This window comes from Malania oleifera, chromosome 1 (assembly GCF_029873635.1).
Source record: "Malania oleifera isolate guangnan ecotype guangnan chromosome 1, ASM2987363v1, whole genome shotgun sequence".
In the NCBI taxonomy this organism is placed as follows: Eukaryota; Viridiplantae; Streptophyta; class Magnoliopsida; order Santalales; family Ximeniaceae; genus Malania; species Malania oleifera.
In genome coordinates, this window is record NC_080417.1 from 111,222,368 (window position 1) to 111,243,661 (window position 21,294).

Below are 21,294 nucleotides of genomic sequence, written 5' to 3' on the forward strand. Positions count from 1 at the left end.
TATTCATAATATTTTATAATATTACATATGTACCATTGAATGGCCAACGGAAGTAAAAATAAACCTTCCATACATTATACATACTAGAATACTACTTCACAACCATTATATCTACCATACCCAAATTCCATATTACAACCCAAAAAACCCAAAATATTTATATAAACAAACCAAGGTCCCAACAACACTCACCCTCAACGAGAACGCCTAAGTCCCGCTCTGGAGCTCCTAGGCTCGATTTCCTGTAAGACCTGAAAAGTTGATATATATATATATATATATATATATATATATATATTTATTAGGGTGAAACACTTCTCAGTGACGGAATAAATTATTACCAGTGTGTGGCTAACATGAGTTTCAGTGAAATCAACACATTCATTAATTTGCGTATCTGACTAACATGGCTTTTGTAAAATATAACTCACACTTATACAGTTAAAAATATATATTTTCTTTCACAATATAAATCAGCTCAGTAAATATCACCATTTACATAAATTCATATATATATACGTAGAAGAACCACCTTTTGGACAAACAACATCATCATGTATTAACCCCACATGATCGGGTTGTGCGGTTCAAAGACTAGACTTAGCCATGACTAGTCTACCACCAGGCTAACTCAAAATACCTTGCCTACAAGTCCGATTTGCCTACCACAACCTAGTTCGGACTACAGGGGGTATAACAACTCTTCGCAACCAAATCAACTTTCTATTACCAACACTTCTCAATACAGTGTGGCTGCACTATCTCATTCACTAGTTACAGTACCGTGCTCTCATTACATCTTATCCTCGGGGTTCTTAAACCATATAATGCAATTTAAGTAATAAAAACAGTATCATGATCTCATTTTCTCAACATACATTTTACATCAGTATTTCCAATCATTCACAACCAGGTTTGAAACCGTCATTTCACATTTCATAGCTCGGTATAAAATCGTCATTTTACAACTTGGTATGAAACCGTCATTTCACATTTCCACCGCATTCACAATTTTTCCATAAATCATAAATCAGTATAAAACACATTCTCACTGTATAATTTCATAAAAATCTTCAAATTCAATTATGTAATAAAAATATAACATACTCATGCCACACAATTTAAACGTTAAATTGTAATACGATAAAATGCCCGAAAAAATATATTTTTGCTGAAAACTAGGTATGATCATCTCCAAAATTTTATTTAAATAAATATATATATTTTTCAAAAAACGGAGATGATTAACTTACTCGCTTTGGTTTTTCCCCAAATACATATAATAATCAAAACTGTCAATTTCATATGCCTGATTCACACAGAAAATTATATATAACATTCACGATTTCACATACTCAAGTTTAATTAGTTCAAATTTAAGAAAAACTGACATAATCTATTCCCCTTAACTTATCCCAGGAGTGGTGCCTACGACCCCCAAACTACGAAATCTCCCCGATTAAAACGTTGGTGATCGAAATTGGAACTCAGAGATATTTTCCGTTCTTCAATCGGTGCAGGTTTCACCGAGAAAATTGAGGAGACAGAGAGAGAGACGAGAATGGCGGAGGGGGGTCCTCGAAATGTCTCTCGAAGGATCAAGATCTTTCAAGTTACTTTATATATATATATATAATTATTATATAATATAATATTATTTAATTAATAATTCTTATTAATTAATTTATTTCTTTATTTATTTATTTATTATTATTATTATAGGATCACTACACTGCATCCTATTGTGTTGCCAAAAAAAAATGTATTCATACCATCCCCCCCCCCACCCCCCCCAAAAAAAAATCCTATAACTATCCTTAAAAATTATAATGATTTTAGTTATATTCACAATACAATAAAGAAGTGAAATATTGAAATGTATATAGGTAAAAAAAAATACTACATCTACATACGTATATCATAACAAAAGACATTGTCAAGACAAAAGGACATAGACTTGTTCTATAGTTTCAAAAATTGCATGCACCTCCTTGGAGCAAAAAGAAGCAACTTTATTAAGATTTCAGAACTCCCATTAACCTCACTTGAAATTTGATTTTTACATTTATGACTTGTCTTTTTGCCAAATATGAGAAGAATTTCGTGTCTTTTGCAAAAGCTCAAGAAAGGTTCATAAAATTTTAAGAAGCTTAAAAGAGACCCATGTCTTTTTGTTAAATATTAAGAAAGATTCAAGAAAAATCTTTAAAGCCTGGACTCTACATTTGACTCGTAAAATGTTTTCCAAAAATAGACCAGTTATAATAAGTTAGATACAGTTAGTTATATAAAATATTATGTTGATACCATAAATAATAATGTAAAATTCTTTGAGTGCATAACAAAAAAATAAACAAAGAATAATTATTTCAAATTTCACCATGTAAATGTTTATTCCTTTTGTATTACATGTTGAATGAAATAATAAAAAACATATAAGAAATAACCATTACCTTTCCAAAATTTTCACTATATTTCATCTTATTCCAAAAAAAACTATTCTGCAAACCAAGCAGGCTAAAAACATGTATGCATCTTTTCATCAAATTTCAAAAAAGTTCAATGCATTTTATGCAATCTTTCATATATGTTTTTATGAGCCCTCTAATATTTTTGGGGCATATCTTAAACACGTGCTTGAAAAAGCACATAAAATGCATAAAAAATAAAATAGAATAAAAGCCAAGGAATTTACTCATTACCTTGCCCACTCTCCTATGTATTATAAACCAAACAAAGAATATGAGAAGTGCTGTAGTACTACTGTGTCCATTCGTCCAGCTCGACAAAATCTCAACCGCAAACAAAGCCTATGAAGACCTAGCCAAGATGTTTTAACTTAGAACTGGCCTGATAATTTAAAATATCATATACTATCCATCACTTACCTGAAATTTTGAAGAGTCATTACATGGAAACACACATACATACAATTGCCCTTTTTCTAGGCATCTACTATGGTAAAAACTTCAACAGGGGATGTCTGACTGATAATACAAAGATCTTATATTGGGCAGTATACCCAAAAAAGAGAACCAATAATACAAAGATGATGCTTGGTCCCAGGGGCGAGTGTACGTGTAGTCAGCCATCAGAACCATCTGAGTCTGAGTCACCATTAGATTGTGGCCCCCAAAACTTTGAGAGGGGCTCATCTTGGTGGGTAAGAGCGGGAGAACCAGCACTGGCGAAGTCCCTAAAGCATAAAAGTCCCTGCGCTTCACCACAGCTAGCAGTAACAATCTGGCATACTTTTACAGCCATGGCAGTGCATCCAGAGTAGGAGTATGCCTCGGATGAACAGCAAAGCAGGGAATTTGTCTGCCTGCCGGAGCCGGCCTCCCACACATTAACAAAGGGATCTTCCGGGCCACCCGTGATTATTTTGTATGAATCCATGTGCAACAGCGTTATGGAACCCTGGTGCCCATCCAACTCAGCAACAGGTTCTGGTTTTAGTGTCCCCTGGTTTTTCCTAATATCCCATAGCATCGCTCTGCAACATAAAAATCCTACCATTAGTGCCTAAAGTGGGGTTGGACCTAATTTCGGTGGGGTCCGTGCATTATATCATGTGTACTAATGTCATGAAAGAAGATAATTAAGTAATCTAATTATCATGCTTCTATGTTCATTCAGCCAAAAATATTGCCTCAAATGTTCAACTTTCCAATAGGTCTTTGTTGACTTCCATGGATTCCCTTGGATTTTGGACCAGTCTCATAACTGGGCTGAAACAAAAGAGGCGTGTATTTTGACTCCTAGGATGCCTTGGCCTAAACCTTCTGAAACTGATTTATGTCATCCATGTGGTTTGTTAGTAAGATTGTGCTGACCAGAAGGCATTAGTGCCTTATACCATACCAACAAACATAAATCACAAAAAATTAGCATTCTAATTTTTTTTTTTTTTGGTTGAAACCAAAAGCCATAGAACATAAACCAAAACAGATCATGGGGTAGATTTCAAGTTCTGGCACAATGCCAATAATTACATGGCAACATCTATTGTAGTGTCAACTGGAGCAAACCAGTTTTGAGATAAATAAAAGGTCATACTGTCTAAAGAAAAACAAAGAGCTGCATGGGATGCTAGAAACATACTCCATCCCTCAAAAACAAGTTATCCACTTCGCAGCAACAACCAAAAACCCTTGGACAACCATGAAAACTAGTCAGTTCATTGCATTTTGGCATAGCATTTGAATGCACATGCTGAGACGGGCTTCTTAGTCAGAATATCAGAATCACAAAAAAAAAAAAAAAAAGGGCATACTAGTGGCATCCAAGGGTGGAAAACTTGCTTATAAAACTAGAACTGAAACAAACAATCCTCAAATTAATGCACAACTCAATGGCTCAAATCAAATTTAGTGAAAAGTTCAAAAGCTCAACATACAAGCATTCCAACTTTTATTGTCACACATTACATGATAAGTTGTGAGATTGACCTAGTCATCTAAAGCAACAGATCCGAGCCAGCCAAAATATTACTCAAAAGAATATAAGTATCCTCAAATCGCTTATAAGAAAAAAAAAAAAAAAAGCATACTAGTGGCTTCCAAGGAGGGAAAACTTGCTCATAAAACTAGAACTGAAACAAACAATCCTCAAATTAATGCACAACTCAATGGCTCAAATCTAATTTAGTGAAAAGTTCAAAAGCTCAACGTACAAGCATTCCAACTTTTATTGTTACACATTACATCATAAGTTGTGAGATTGACCTAGTCATTTAAAGCAACAGATCCCAGCCAGCCAAAATAATACTCAAAAGAATATAAGAATGTCCGGATTCAAATATAAATACACTACAAGCAATCATGCAACAGTGCAAGTGTACAACAAAAAACTGATTGTGCATGATTGATAAGGCTTTTGATGGCTACGATGCTGAAAGTTGATGTGCCAATATTCAAAATGAACCTTACGAAGGCATAAAATCAATAATTACATCACCACCCCGCATAACACTTCATCAAGTGAAGCAGATGGGCAGTTTATAAGAATCTTCACACTGGCAAATAATAATACCATAATTCCAAATATTTATATCCTATAATATGCCTTTTTCCAAAAGAAACTCTTACTTGCCAATTGCTCCTGTGCAGATCATGGATTTCAAGGGCGTAATCTCAAATGAGTACAGTTTTGGCAGAAAAAGTGCAGCAGTAATGACTTTTTGCATTGTCCTCAAATCAATTGCAACAACAGAAGAACCTGCAGCAACATAAAGCAAAGATCCATGGCATTTCATGCCCACTGGTACACCAGGCGCAGAAGTCATTCCCACGCAGCATGAAGAACGAACAGCAGAAGATGTAGTTGTGTCCCAAAGCCTCACCTGTGTGAAATTCTAGAATCACTTCTACAGATCTACACACAACACGTGATGAAAAATATTTTCCTACATATTACCTATTATGAGTAAGATAAAGCCTCTTAATGAATATTTTGTAACTTTTTTCATAACAAAAACCCCTACACTTTATTGTTTCTATAAATTTACAGCATTATAAAAATATTTTTGAGTAAGGGAGAAAATTCAACTCTAACAGGCATAGATGGGTCCAAAGCTTGGGCTGGGATGCGATGGAGTTGGTGAGGAAAATGGGTTAAACCCATTAATTGCCTCTCAATGGACCGGTCAAAGCTTGATATACATTGCTGGTATACATTGCTGGTCCAACCCCTAGCAGCTTAAAATTTTACGTAAAGTGGTAATCTAACATGGAATCAAAGATTCAAAGCTATGATTGCTAGTAGGCTTTGTGTTCTAGTCTTGTTGTCTGTGTTTATTGTTTGGTGGTTAAAAATTATCTTAGTCCTAGTAATGGGTGTTATTATTGTTCATTTCTCTCCATGTGCAATCAAGTTGTATGTGCAAAGGAGGGTTAGGGATCGAGTGGAACCACTAATGGAGAAGCGTTTTTAGAAAAAGTGTTGAATTTAACAAGTGTTGATCTAGAGAAGTGCTCAAGTCATAAGTGGTGTTTGGTTATGTTTAAAATAAGTGATATTTGGATCTCATTTTTACTATAGGGCTATATAAATTTATATTGTTATATTTCATCAATAATTAATATGTTATAGTATATGATAAAATAATATATTATTATATTTAAAATTAAATATTAATATCTATTTAATAATTTAATTAAAATTTATATTGTTATATTTTGTCAATAGTTAACATGTTATAATATATAACAAGATCATATATGATTATATTTAAAATTAAAATATTAATATTTTGAAAATAACAATTTAATTAATAATTATGTTAATTATTTTAATTAACATTTATATTTTCTATTAATTATAAAAAAATAAGATTATTATTTTTAATTAACAATAATCTTGTTATTAATGCATATTTGTAACATATGACAATCATATTAATTTATGTTAAAAATAACATTATTAATTAAATTAAAAAAATTTTAAAGTTAATTTAAATTAACAGATAGTTCTTTTGTCATTCTAGAAGTGAATTATATTTCATTAATAACTAATATGTCATAATAAATAATAAAATTATATACGATTATTTTTTCATATATATATATAATTGATAATTATGTTAATTATTTCTGAATTCAAATTTAAATATTTTCTATTAAGTAAAATGATATAATATTATTAATTTTTAATTACCAATGATACTTTTATTAATATATATTTATAACATATGATTATCATATTAATTTATGTTAAGAGCAGTATTGATAATAAAATTAAAAAAAAAAATTATTTAGTTAATAGTAATTTAAATTAATAGACAGTTCTTTTTATTCATTCCAAAATTGAATTATATTTCATCAATAATAAATTGTAATACATACAAAATAATGTATGATTATTTTCTAATATATTTTAAATAAAAAACAGGGATCTGTTCTAATTAACAGTGTAATAAATAATTATGTTTAATTGTTATTTTTAGTTAACATTAAAATATTTTCATTAAGTAAAAATGATATAATATTATTATTTTTTTAATTAACGATAATCTTGTTCTTAATGTATATTCATAACATATGATTATCATATTAATTTATGCTTAAATAATATTATTAATTAAATTAATATTTAAATTTATTTAATATTAATTTAAATTAATATATGGTTCTTCTTCAGAATCGAATCATGTTTCATCAATAATTAATATGTAATAATACATAATAAAATAATATGACTATTTTCTAAAGTGCCTTTTTAAATTACAAAATTACCATTTTATTATATTTACAAAACTGACCTACCCATTAACATGAGTACCACTTATAAGTGACCAAAAAGTTATCTTTCATTGTTTCTCAAAATTCACTTAAAAACATTTAAAAAAAAAAAAAACTTATGAAAAAGCCCATTTGTTACAACACAAGCCAAACACCACCTTTTTTCTTTTGTAAAAGTGCTTATTTTAGTGATAAGTGCTATAAGCACTTTTTTTTAAATATATACATTGTTTGCCCACAACCTAGCAGCTCAAGTTTGGTAAAGTGTAGCTCACAACCTAGCATCTTAAGTTCAATAAAGTGTTAATCTAATAAGACCAAAAAAGATCTAATTGGGTTCGTAGAATGTAAATTTAAAGCCAATTTTGTTTCTCTTGATTTAATATATGTTTTTTTAAATTTAATAAATCTTATTCATAATCACATGTTAAATAGATCATATTAGATATTATATCCTAACAGTCGATTTTTATTCAACAAATAAAGGCAAAGATAAATATGATCTATTTCAAGTGGGCTAGTAAATCTACAAAGGAAAATAATTAGTAAACTCTACCATTTAAAATCTACATACTATATTAAAGAATAAAATACCATTATTGCATCGGACATAGAGAAGATAGCCTTTTATAATAATTTGTATATCAAATAATAGACAAATTAGCTTTTATTTAATGATGTTTAAATCTAATTCTAAATAAAAGAAATATTTTAGTTCGATTGAACCAACATTGTCATGTTTAAATTAATATATTGAGCAGGAGCCTAGTCAATTTATTATTGGATTTAATTTGAACTGATTTAAAATCAATTAAAGTACCAACTTATGCCCTTTTTTTATTAGGGTGAATTGGTAACAGATAAGAATATGTGTCCAATTGAATTTGATTGGACTTGAAGATTTTCTTAAACAAATAACATATTGTAATGCGGGATTTGCTTGGCCAACCTTAGGCTGAACTTGAATAAAAGATGCAATCAAGATGAGTCAAACTCAAGCTTGAACATGTTCAGACTTGACTTATATTAACAAGAAAAAGGAATTATATTAACATTAATCCATAAAAAGTAAGGGGAGAACAAGATGTCCGCCAAAGAACAAATGAAACAACCAAAAATTTTACAAAAGCGCAGCCTGCCAATCCCTAACAAGATTGGGAAATGGAAAACCCCTAACAAACCAGAAGGAATGGACCTAGAGAGGCACCGAAAACACAGCTCCATCTCACAGCAGACCTGAGGAGGTTGTGCAATCATTGAACATTATTGCATTTCTTTTGATCCATAAGATCCACAAAATAGCAAAAACTGCACTACAACATAACACTTCTTCCTTCCTCTTCCCAAAATCCCAATATATCACAAGCAAAAACTCGCCCAACCAGACCCAATCTGCTGAGTACCAAACTAATCCAAACCACATCCAATACAGTTTGACTTTGGTTTGAGTGTTTTCTGAAACCAACCTAATCAGTTTGATTGGAAATTTGAGCTCAACCTGACCCATGAACTGAGTTGAGGTTGCCATGATGGGGCTCCCCAATCCAAACCCTCCACTTTAGTCTACTATGTTTGTAAAAGTTTGTAATCTTCACACCGATCTGCGTATGGCTCCTAAACCTGATCCCAAATCTAACTCCAAGTCCTTAATAAAATTCTTCCTCCTCCAAGTAGCCACTCTATGAAAGAACCACAAGTTTCTGTCCCCTTCAGTGACCAACTTCACACTCAATTTCTGGCACCAGCTCATGACATACCTTACGCCACCTCCAAATCATTACAAAACCAAGCCTTCTCACCCTGGCTTCCTCATCTAACATGCCACTCCTCCAGCTATGCAAACCATTGATTCACCAAAAATGTTATTTTTAGCCTATTTGACATTACTGAAAACCTCTTCATTCGATTGTTTTATTTTTGATAAACAAAGAAATTTATTAGGTAGGAAAATAGTAAAAGAAGAAAACAGAAGAAAAAACAGGGAGGATAAGATATTATCCCAAAACAAAAGAAATGGAACAAAACAAAAGCTCCAGAAAACAAAGACTAAAAATCAGCTCTACTCGAGCAAAGCCACCAGTTCTGCTGTAAATCCGCCATAGGAAGATGCCCAAGAAACCATTAATTGGAGCATACAATGACGCAAGAAACACCACTCTGATCCAAAGCAAGTTAAGAGGGGCATCCAAACTCTTAAAAATTTTGTAATTTCTATCCAACCAAATACACCAAAAGATAGACATAATGGAACACTGCCACAAAGCCTCTCTCTCCTTTCCCTCCCCAAAACCCTTAAACATAAAAGAGCAAAAATCTCAGAGGAGGAAAGTCAATTCTCTTCAAAATACCAAACAATTGCTTTGAAGGGACCAAGTGAAGTGACAACGTAAGACCAGGTCTCTCCACTCTTAAACAGCCTTGTAAGTCTATGCTTAGAAACAAGTCCCTCCCTCCCTCCCTCAAGAGTCATTGGGAGAATAAAAACGAAATGAGCGGATAAGTGAAGTCAAAGGAGCCTCCCCGATCCAGTGATCCTCATAGAATCAGATTCTCTCCCGGTTGCCAACAGTGAATGGAAATGAATGATAAGCTTGGGGCACAAAATTTCCAATGACTCAAACCCCAAATTTAGCATCCCACCCATTTTGAAGAAATGTACATTTACTACGGACAACCATGTGCTAAAGAAACTTAGTTTCTAAAAAAAATGTTTTTGGACACCAAGTTACCTAGACGCAAACCTCCCTCCTATTTGGACCTAATCACTGCCACCCAACGAACAAGAGGGACTCTTTTGCACTCACCTATGCTCAACCACAAGAAGTCCCTCATCAACTTCTCTAATCTATTAGACACTCTCACAAGTTTTTTGAAAAGTGAAAGGTAACACAAAGGAATAGAAAACAAACAAGCATAAAATAAAAGTGATATGACCCCCAAGAGTGAAGAAACCACTTTTCCATGCATCCATTGTCTTAAATTTTCACGAAATTGTCAAAATTTCCGTCAGAATTTCTGGTTTCCATTGCCCTCGAAATTGAAATGGCAGCCGATTTCCATCTTACATAATTTCCATCAGAATTTCTACAAATCATCTAAAATTTATTGAAATCCCAAAATCTTAACGAAACTTGTCAAAATTTTAACTATAAAATGAGATTTCCTCGTAATTCAAATGAGAGATTTTGGAGTGAAGTGAAATTTCTCTCTTAATTTAATTTACTTTTTATTAAAACAAAAGATTATTATAAGGGCTTTTGAAATTATATGAAAAAAATAAACTTACAACAATATTTTATTTAACCATTCATGTCTAAATTACCATCATTTGTATAATAAATAATATTTAAATGATTTATGAATTTCATTTGTATTAAGTGAATATGTTTAATGCATATTATCTTACAAAAATGTTTGATACACATATTATATTACAACTTTTCCACCTCATACACAACATAAATGCATTTAACTTGCAATATATTAGTCCTAAAACTTACATTATTATGTCTATTAACAATTTCTAAAGTTTCATAAAAGGATTCCATGCTTTACTACTGATTTCTGTTATTTTTTCAAATCGAAATCGAAATTGACATCGAAATCAAAATTGTCATCAAAATTTTTGTACTTTTGAAGCTTCGAAATTTGGGTCAAATTCAAAATTTAAGACCTTGCATGCATCCAATTTCCTACAAACTCTCTCAAAAAAATTGGGTCCCAAAAGGAATACATAGGGTTACAACTGAAGGGAAGATCTTAATACGTGATAGGCCAATTAAGAACACCACAACTGACTCACTTAGCAAAAGAACTTGAGTTTATCCCAATAACCACAATGCCACTAATCTTAAGACCAAACACTTGAACAATGGTAATAGATTGAAAAACCTATCCATATCATTTGAAAGAAATAGAATGGTGTTATTCCCAACTTGCAAATGAAATATGGGTAAGTTTTCACAGCCCACTTTAAATCCTATCACCAAGCCTCTATCAACCGCATTATCAATCATTATGCCCGAGGCATCAGCGAAAATCGTCAAAAGCCAAAACTATAAAAAGGAAAGGGGAAAGAAGATCTCCCTGCTTCAGACCCCTAGGTACTTTAAACCAAAGTTTAGCCACTCCTTTCATGAATAGACAAAGCCACAAATGAGTGGCAGCCCCCCCCCCCCCCCTCTCCAAACACGTCTCTCCAAAACCTATTATGTTCCACAATCTATCCTAGAGACCCTGACTAACACAATCATGGGTTTCTCCAAAATTCAATTTCAAAACCAAACACCTTTTCTTTCTTTTGATAGTATTTTCAATAACCTCATTACATCTCAAAGTTGCATCTATAATCTGCCTATTACCAATGATCACAGTCTGACTATGAGGGATGGTATCCACCAAGACACTAAACAATCTCGTAGATAACTCTTTAGCTAGAATCTTACACACTGGTCATAGGACCAATTAGCCTAAAATCTTTTATTCTAACAGCAAAGTCTCTTTTAGGTACTACAGTATTAAAAATGGGATTAATGCCCCTACCCACAATCCCGTTATGAAAGAAACTCACAAAAAACTTTGAGAGGATCATCCTTCAAAAAAATCCCAATCATCTTGAAAAAAAAGCCAAAGTGAACCCATCTAGCCCAAGAGCCCTCTCTCCATCCAAATCGAACATAGCACTTCTAATCTCCTTCTATTCAAAAGCCACTCTATCCATTCTTCTTAATGGAATACAACGCCAAATCATAGCCCTACCTCCATCCACCTTAGTAACAATCATTAATGATACTTGCAATGTAATCAAGATCCTTAGTAATCATGCCGTATCATCCTTCTGAATTCTTTTTATAAAATTCCTCCCCCTCTTCCCACTCACCACCTAATGACAGTCTCCCTCTTTAGCCCAATTCAACATAGACTTCAACTACCAATTAACTTCTTCCCCCAAAGGAACCTAACCAAATTCATTAAAGAATTGAACCCTTCTACTAACTAAAACTTCTGAGAGACACCTACTCAACTAGAAATCTACGACACCTAGATCTAGTAAAATCTCTTTTTTCCAAGAGTGCACATCACTAAAAGCCTCCACATCCCAAGTTCTAAGTTTATCTTCAAGAAATTTTGATTCTCTCATAAAGCACAAACCTTCCTAATTTGTTCTAGCAATAGACCATCTGATAATTGGGCTCTGGTCCGGGAGATGTGAACGATAGATTCCACACTTCCTTAACACAAGCAGCACCTGCCCACAAAGGGCAGCCCCATTTTTTGAAGCTTGTCCACGGTTGCCTCCCATGCAAAGGAGGCAACTTTAGTGGGGGCTATTGTTTTCCACAGGAGCTTCCAAGGAAAGTTGACAAAATTTTCTCCTTGAGGAGCGAGTTTCCTTTTGAAGAATCTAACTATACATGCCACCATTGTCTAAAGTCCACTTGGTATCATTTATGGTGTTACCATAATGGCTTTTGTATAAGCAAACAAAGAAGTTGATAAGTTACACCATTTCATGGTCTAAAGCATTCCTAATCAAAGGAATGTTCCAAAAATTCCCTCGATTAGAAATTTGGAGATGATTACCAATGACAACATCCTTGTCACAAATGGAAGGAAATTTGTTGCTAAGGAGTGATTGGCCACACGAAATATCATGCTCATGCCAGAAAAAGATATTGTCCCCAATCCCCAGTCAAAAATTGATACAAGGGAAGAAATCCCCCAAACCTTTCCTCATGAATTTATATACTCCGACACCATGAGGCCCTCTCCCAACTTTGCCGGTCCAACCATCATCCTAAAGACCATACTTTGAATCAATAACCTCTATCCAAAGATTATCCTTGTCCTTCATAAATCTCTAAATCCATTTTCCAAGGAGAGCTTTATTGTAAATAGATAGGGATTCTATCCCTAAACCTCCATATCTTAGAGGCCGTTTAACAACTCCTATTTTACTAGGTGGCATTTGAAATTCTCCCTTGATCTTCCCCAAGGAATCTCCTTTGAATTCCTTCCAACCTTTTGGCAACTAAGCAAGGGATAGGGAAGAAGGGCATAAAGTAGACTAGAAAATAGAAAGAGTGCTCTTTACAAGTGTAAGTCTCCCACCCTTGAAGAGATATTTCCTTTTCCAATTGGCTATTTCTTTCTTTCATACCATTCAACGATTGAGCCCCAAACACCTTTGATTTGAATTTAGAATCCAACGGGAGGCCAAGGTTTGTAGTTGGAAAAGCCCCTAGATTGCATCCCAAAAGGCTCACAAGGAATGACCCTTCTAAAGCATCCCCAAGAAGAATAAGCTCACCTTTTCCCAAATTCACCTTCAACCCAAAGATTGCTTCAAAAACCAGGAGGACACATCGAATACCGAGGATTTATTGAGGGTCATTATCACAAGAAATAATGGTACCATCAGCAAACAAGATATGGGAGACTTCCATTTTCCTCCCGTTCATTCCAATGCTAAGACCCCCGAGGCGGCGTCCATCAGAAGCCTTCTTCAACATAAGGCTTAAATTTTTTATAACCAAGATAAATAAGAAGGGGCAGAGGGGATCCCCTTGCCTCAGGCCTCTGGTAGAACCAAAAACATCCAATGGGCAGCCATTAAAAAGCACCAAGAAGGACGGAGTTGAGATGCATTGATAAATCCATCCACGCCACAAATCCCAAAAGTTATTTGCCTAAGAATATCAAGAGGAAATCCTAATTCATGTAATCAGAGGCCTTTTCTATATCAAGTTTGCAAACCAGCCCCTTCTTCCTTTCCTTTTTTAAAGCATCCACAACTTTGTTAGCTACAAGGGTTGCATCCGAGATCTGCTTTCCTGCTACAAAAGCATGTTGGTGCTGGCCACTGTCCTCTAGAATTGCTTTTTTTGAGCCTCATATTAAGGACTTTGAATAGGATCTTATAGATACCATCCTAGATAGGGCGAAAATCCTTGATGTTGCAAGCCTCAATTTTCCTGGGATCTAGATGATAAAAGCAGAGTTCATACTACTCACAAATCTGCCTGTATGGTGAAATTCAATAAAAATGCTGATAATATCCTGCTTGAGGTTACCCCGGTTAGCTTGAAAGAACGATAAAAGTAAAACCATTAGGGCCAAGGCTTTGCCACCAATACTTTCCTTGATAGCTTGAAAGATACCCTCCTCGTCCCAAGCCAATGCACAGTGGAAGGGTTCAGGGTGCTAAAAGTGATGCCATTAGCTGCTGTCTCCAAGGGTCTAGCTCAGAATAAAGACCCTTGACTAGAAACTGCTGATGCCCTTTGTAATATCTTACACTTCAACTAAAGACTTCCCCCCCCCCCCCTAACAAAACTTCAATAACAGAGAAGTAGAGAAAGAGTTGAATCTGCAGTGAGCATTAGCTGTACAATGGAAGAAGCTGGAGCTTCAATCCCCCTCTTTTTAAGCCAAAGAGCCCTGAATTTCTGCCTCCAGGTGATCTCTTCCATGCTAATGACATCAACAAGCTCTTTGTAAGTGAGAGTCTCCTTGTATTACCCTCAGCATTGAGGCTATGGTTCAGTTCCTTCTCATCCAATGCCTTCAAGCCATAAAATAAAACAGTTTTCGTCAACTAAATGTTTCCAAAAAGAACTCTTTTCCACCATTTCAACATTGCTTTCAGTTCTTTTAGCTTTGAGGCTACCACAGAACTAGTTTCCCCTTTAAAATGAAAAGCAGTCCATCATTGTTCACCAGAATCACCAAAATCATCATGCTTAAGCCACATGTTCTCAAATCAGAAAGGATAGGCCCTAACCTAATACCACCTGCACAACTGCGTCCAACAGGATAGAGAAATGATCCCAGATAGGCCTTGGGAGAAGACTTTGAGAGACCTTAAGAAAATGTTCTCCCCAATCCATGAAGATTAAAAACTTGATCCTTGAAAAGGATGGATGGAGCCTTGTTAAGAACATATCAACGAGTGCATTCTCATTAATGAAGTAAAGAAACTCAGATGTTAGCCATCTCTGTGTTGCTGCCACTTACAAAACCATATTGAAATCATCCCCAAGGACCCATGGGGCATCCCTATTACCTTTAACTTCAAAAAACTCATTCCATAGACTGCCCAGAAAGTCCTTCACCTGGACTATAAACACAGGTGAATATCCGCTTAAAATTATCTTCCAGGTTCTTAAAGCGACAGGACACCAAGAAGCAATTAATTGAATAATCCAGCAAATCCATTTCTTCCATAAACAAGAATACCTCCAGCAATAGCTTCTATGGAAATCCATCTGCAATTTTTATGACCCCAAAGGCTGTTAATTATGTGTCTATTCATGTGTTCTGTTTTGGTTTCCTGTAAACAAACCAGCTCTCCCCAATCCTTAATAAATGATTAATCAGAGTTCTTTTTGAACAGTCATTAAGGCCCTGAACATTCCATGAAATCAGTTTTCTCAACATGGGCACACTGAGACTCCCAGGCTGATGTTAGCCTTCCCCAAATCTGAGCACCCTCCAACTTTGTCATAACTGACTAGGAACGTCAATCTTAAGCTCCCCACTGACATCCTTCTTACTACTGCACAGTGGCTTTTAAATGGTGAGTTTTCTTCTTCTCTTCTCTTTCTTTCAATTTCTTCAAAAAGACTGATTCTTGCCCTCTCTTCAAATCCCTCAAAAGAAGCTCCAATGGTTCTGCTAACCATTTTCATTTTCCAAAGCACCCAATCAGAAACTGTTGTTCATACTCATCACTTCCAGATCCAATCCCTTTTAGCCCCTCAAAAACAAGGGAGAACTGTCCTCCAAGCTTCCCTGGCTTGGAAAGAGAGCTGGAACTAAAGCCAGGCAATTTTCCTTCTCATGAGAATTCAAAGACTCCAGGGGCTTCCAATCAACCTCCTTACCCTGTATGCTGTGCTCCTGCAGTGGCAATAGCTCCTTAGTCCTTATTTGCTCGAGCAGGGGTCCTGGACAGTATCAGGGCCTCAGGTACGCCACCGCTTGGGCCTCCATGAACAGAGAAGGGGGAGAAAGAATAGGGCTGAATAGGAGTCTTGGGGGAAGCCAAGGGGGTACAAGCCCAAAGAGTTTACCTGGCTCAGTTTTAGCAGAGCTCAAAGCAAGGCCCAACCCAAGATCACTACAGCTTGTATAGGTTTTGGGTTTTAGTGAGCCTGGCCCAGGCAAAAAACTATGTGGGTTGCTGGCCTTCCCTTTACTGTTCTGCCTGACTAAACTTTTAATATATGTACTAACATGCACAATTATTGACAGTAAATAAGACAGTTATGTGCACGATTAGCATGTACAGAACATTAAACCCAACAGCTATGTTCAAGAAAAATTGATCGTGCAGAGAAATTTGGAATCATGACAAAATGGCCAATTACACCTCGTGTAATTTGATCATACCTCTTTAGACAAATCCAAGTGGAATAATAATTTTTTTTTTTTAAATGTACCAAAAAGGACTATAAATACCTTAGAATCATTTGAAATTGATGCCAAAAGAGAAGTTTTATGCCTGCAAGAAAGAAGAGAAAAACATAAATAAATGTAGTCAACAATAAAGTCATCGAAGCTATATAGGAAATTAGGCAACATGTGGCACTTGTTAAAGGAATATGCAATGCTGGTCTTGCCAGTTGAAGTGCTGAGAAGGGTTTTTTGGATAATAAAGTCAAGGTCATAACTTTCAACAGATTTGCAGTAGTAGTAGTACTAATACAACATAAAGAGCAACCAAATTTAGACATCTGAAAGAAGTTGAGCGAAAAGTGAGGCCACACAATACACAGGACATCAGTACTCATTCTCCATCTGGTCTAGGTAAAAGTCAAGGCTCCGTTTGGAACTTGGAAAATATTAGGGAAAGGAAAATACAAAAGGAATCTACTTTTTCATGTTTAGTTATCAAGGAAAGTAGGGGAAAAAATTATAAAAAAAAAAATACCAAAATGAACAAAAAATTGGTTTAACACATCATTAATATTTGATTTTCTTAATTTTTAATCATATTACAAAAAAAAAATCATTTTTAATAATATTTGATATAGAAAGAATAGGCAATGAAAAATGAATTTCCCTCAAATTTTCCTTTCATTTCCTTTCCCAAACAAAATTGTTGATCCAAACAGACCCAAGAGTACCGGAAAACCCATTCATTTGATAATCTTAGTTGCTTCCCATCAATAAGCTTCTAAACTGTACGACAATTGATCATTACCTCTTTTTTTTTTTTTTGGAAGGGGGGGGGGGAGATAAAAAAAGAAGAGGTTGACAAACCTTCAAACAGCAAAGGAAAAGGTGAAAAAGAAAGAAAAGAAAAGAGAGCTAACAAAAAAAAAAAAAAATTATGCTACTAAAGTGTTAACTCCGACCAATTGCTCTGCATACCAGAGAACACTATAATGCCAGAACATCCAGTAGAGAACACCAAGAAGGAAGACCAAAACAAATCTTGTCCCAAATCAAATTTATAGATGAAGCACAATCTCAAGAAATCCTAGCATTTCTCTCCAGCCAGATTACTCTTACAGCTGCAAAATCTGTGTACCCTACCCAGCCACAAAGCAATGAAGAAATAAATGAGTATGATCCTCTCAACTAGACTTAACCCATAACACAAATTGGGGGAATGGCCATATATGGTCTGCAACAGATTGTTAGCACCAACTGTATTAAAAATGGCCATCCACATAAAAGCCTTTACTTTTGAAAGGAACTTCAGCTTCCCAAACTCGACTAGCAAGAGGAAAAGAATGAAAAGACTGAATTAGGTGAGAATAAACATATTTTCAAGAAAAAAAAGCCACTTATATCCATATTCACCCCATTGTAGTGGGGGAAGAAGCTAAAGAAAGAAAATGACTTGTGCATCCACAGTGGCAGCGCACTGTATACCTACAGTGTTCATGTACCCCAGCTAAATATAATAGATATAAAATATCATAGATGCTAATGAATTATTCGCTACCTACCTAGAATGGCACTTATTAACTGATGATATAAAGTTACTAACTTAATTCATAACTTATACTTAAAAGTGAAGCCTAAGTTGTAGAATTTGTAGTCTACAACAGCCGACTAGCTCATCCAAGCCAAACTTGGGTGAGTTCAAAATGTCAAACATGCAATGCATTTCTACTGAAAAGCACAAACTAATTATTAACAATAACAATAAACTCAAGTCAATTAGGTCATAAAACTCAACCCAAAGTGGCTGCAGTCCAAGTCCAAGGGTTAGTTTGCTAGTCAAATTCCAGTCAGAAGGAAATTTTGACATTAAGGCAGAAATGCAGCCATGAAACAAGAATGTAAAGATTTTAAATATTCTTTATTCTGTGAGCATGGTAACTCTTTGTCGATCATCAATTTTGACCGTGCAACTTAACTCCTCTCATATCATTTTGTATGATCCTTCTTACCCTCCCCTCCTTCCCCATTTGTCCTTCTAACATTTATTCAAAATAATCTTTCAGATTTCACCATATACCTTGTCAATTAAAAATGACAAAAATTTGAAGTTAAATCATAAAGAACTAACCCTACATTTGGTTTACACAATGTCTACTCCTAGGAATAGATTAGTTATATAGGTTAGCCACAATCAGTTATACACAAAAATTATGTTGAAATCATAAAGAAAATAACAATGTGAAACATTTTATGAGTCCATAACAAGGAATAGATTAGGAATAAATATTCCTAAATTTCACAATGGGAATGCATATTCCTTTCTTATTACATGTCAACTGAAATAACAAAGAACATTAAAGGAATAGCTATTATCTAGAGTCCCAAAAATTTCACTATATTCCATCTTATTCCAAGGAATAGCTATTCCGCAAACCAAATGAGCCATAAATTCTTGAAATTTCATTGTCTTGAGCTCATAAAAAAAAAAGGTTTGATTTTTTTTTTTTTTTTTCCTTCGAGACTTTTGTTGAAGATCATTACAGCCTAATATCTCATGTCGAGTCGCACTTCTTTCATTTTTATTTTTGTTTAAAGTTTCAAAACCTTATTTTTGTGCGCCTATTGATTTTCTCTAGATTTTTATTTTTTTTTTTGGGGGGGGAGGGGGCATACATGGATTGAATTCCAAAATTTCAAAAAAATAAATAAAACTACCATTTCTCCTATCTGAAATTGTCAAAAGAAGTATCAAAATAGAATGGCCTAACACATATTATTGAAACTAGAGAACATATATTTTCATAACATGCTATAAAACACGAGGAGAGCAGAAAGACATATACATGCTCTTAGCTTCCACTTAGCCTTTCTCTTGATTTGCGCTTTCTCTTATTTTCGAGCCTCTTCCTCTTCCTCTCTCTTAACTCTTACAAGTTCCCTCTCTAATAGCAGTGCACTCTTAATGCTAGGTACAGTGCTAGTGATTAAAGTCATTGCCCTTAGCAAAAGGAGAAAGAGGGTATTTAAAAGACATAGTAGGAATCTTGGGGGTGCATGGTGAGTTGGAAATTTACCATTGGTTGGTTCTCCTATGATATGGATGACGGGGACATGTGCAATGTCAAGGATCAACATTCAAACTTCTTCTTCTTCTTCTTTTTCTTTTTTCTTTTCTCAATATTCTTACCTTTTTGTTGCATTCTCATTGGGCCACTCTATGGGAAGGATGCAGGAACTTGATTGGGCTATGTGGCCCCTGCTTTGCTCACGTTGAATAGCTTAGGAGAGTAGCTCATTTGCATTTGATCATAGATTGCTTTTTAATGGCTCAAAGTCCATGTGAATTTATGTTGCATTCTTGCATGTGTCAATGAAATTCAATTCTTGCATATAAAAGTGAAATTGAATTTCAATTGAGATGAAAGAAAGAATTTGCACGTTCAATTTGACGTGAATGTGGGGAATTAAGGTTTAGTTTGGAGTTGGGAATGCAATTAGAGTTTAGTTTTGAAAATGAAAGAAACTTAGTTTGAATTGGGAGAAAAGAACAAAATTACATTTTCAATTTGATGTGAATGTGGGGAATTGAGGTTTAATTTGGAGGCAGGAATGCAATTAGGGTTTAGTTATGGAAATAAGTGAAATTGAGTTTGAATTGGGACAAAAGAAAGAAATTGCATTTTCAATTTGATGTGAATGTGGGGAATTGACATTTAATTTCAAGGTGGGAATGCATTTATGGTTTAGAGTTGAAAACAGTAATGAAATTGAGTTTAAATTGTCGTGAAATTGAGGTTTGATATTGCATGTGTTAGAAATGATATTGAGTTTAAATTGTCATGAAACTGAGGTTTAATGTTGCATGTGTTTAATCAATTTGACTTTAAATTTTGCATATAAGAATGAAATCAAACTTCAATTCTGCATGTTGAGATGGGTGTGAAATTAATTGGGGGGAAATTGAGTTTAGTTCTGAGGGTCAAATTGGGGTTTCAATAGTGAATTTGGTTAAATTTGAAGGATTTGGTATAGACAAGAATAGTGTTTGTTCGTTCAAGGCCTGTTTGATATCGTTGCTATTTTCTGTTGTCTATTTCTGTTTCTCTACAGTGAAAAAACATATTATAAAAATGTGTTTGTTTCAGTTCTCACTTTTTCTATTTTTGTTGCCAGTTTTCAGCTGTTTGCCAATAAACTGAAAACCGAATGTCGCCAGAAATTTTAATATTTAGAAATATTTTTTTTCGATTAAAATATTTATTTTATACACTTTTAAATTAAAATTAAAATTAAATGATCATATGAATTTAAATATAATTATGATAAAAATATATATAAATTTCAAAAAATAATAATAAAGCCAATTACAAAATAATTTTACTATTTTTCAATTTTCATGTCCAATAAATTTTTCTTGTAAAGTAAAATTGGAAAGTAGAACAATTAAGTAAAATAATTATAAGAAATTTTATTTTTATTATAGTAATTTTTTGGGCAAAAGATGCTAACCTCCCCGAGGTTTAGCAAAAAGAAAATGACCTTACCTGAGGTTTCAAAAATTCCAAAGACGTCCCCTGAGGTTTCAAGAATTCCAATGACCTCCCTTGGGGTTTACCAAAAAGACAAAAACCTCCCTTTATATCTTGCAAAAAGA

At 34.2% G+C, this 21,294-nt stretch overlaps 1 protein-coding gene across 3 annotated transcripts in view; it reads right to left on the bottom strand.

The window, feature by feature from the left end:
* Positions 1-2,857: 2,857 nt before the first annotated feature.
* LOC131168679 (uncharacterized) overlaps positions 2,858-21,294 on the bottom strand; it is a 36,372-nt gene continuing 17,935 nt past the window's right edge. For all 3 annotated transcript variants that reach the window (XM_058128313.1, XM_058128306.1, XM_058128319.1), the window contains 3 exons: positions 16,704-16,746; positions 5,091-5,344; positions 2,858-3,496 (listed from right to left, as the gene is read on the bottom strand). In XM_058128313.1, the coding sequence (XP_057984296.1) occupies positions 3,085-3,496; positions 5,091-5,344; positions 16,704-16,746 (709 nt within the window). In that variant the 3' untranslated portion in view covers positions 2,858-3,084. The remainder of the gene's footprint in view (positions 3,497-5,090; positions 5,345-16,703; positions 16,747-21,294) is intronic.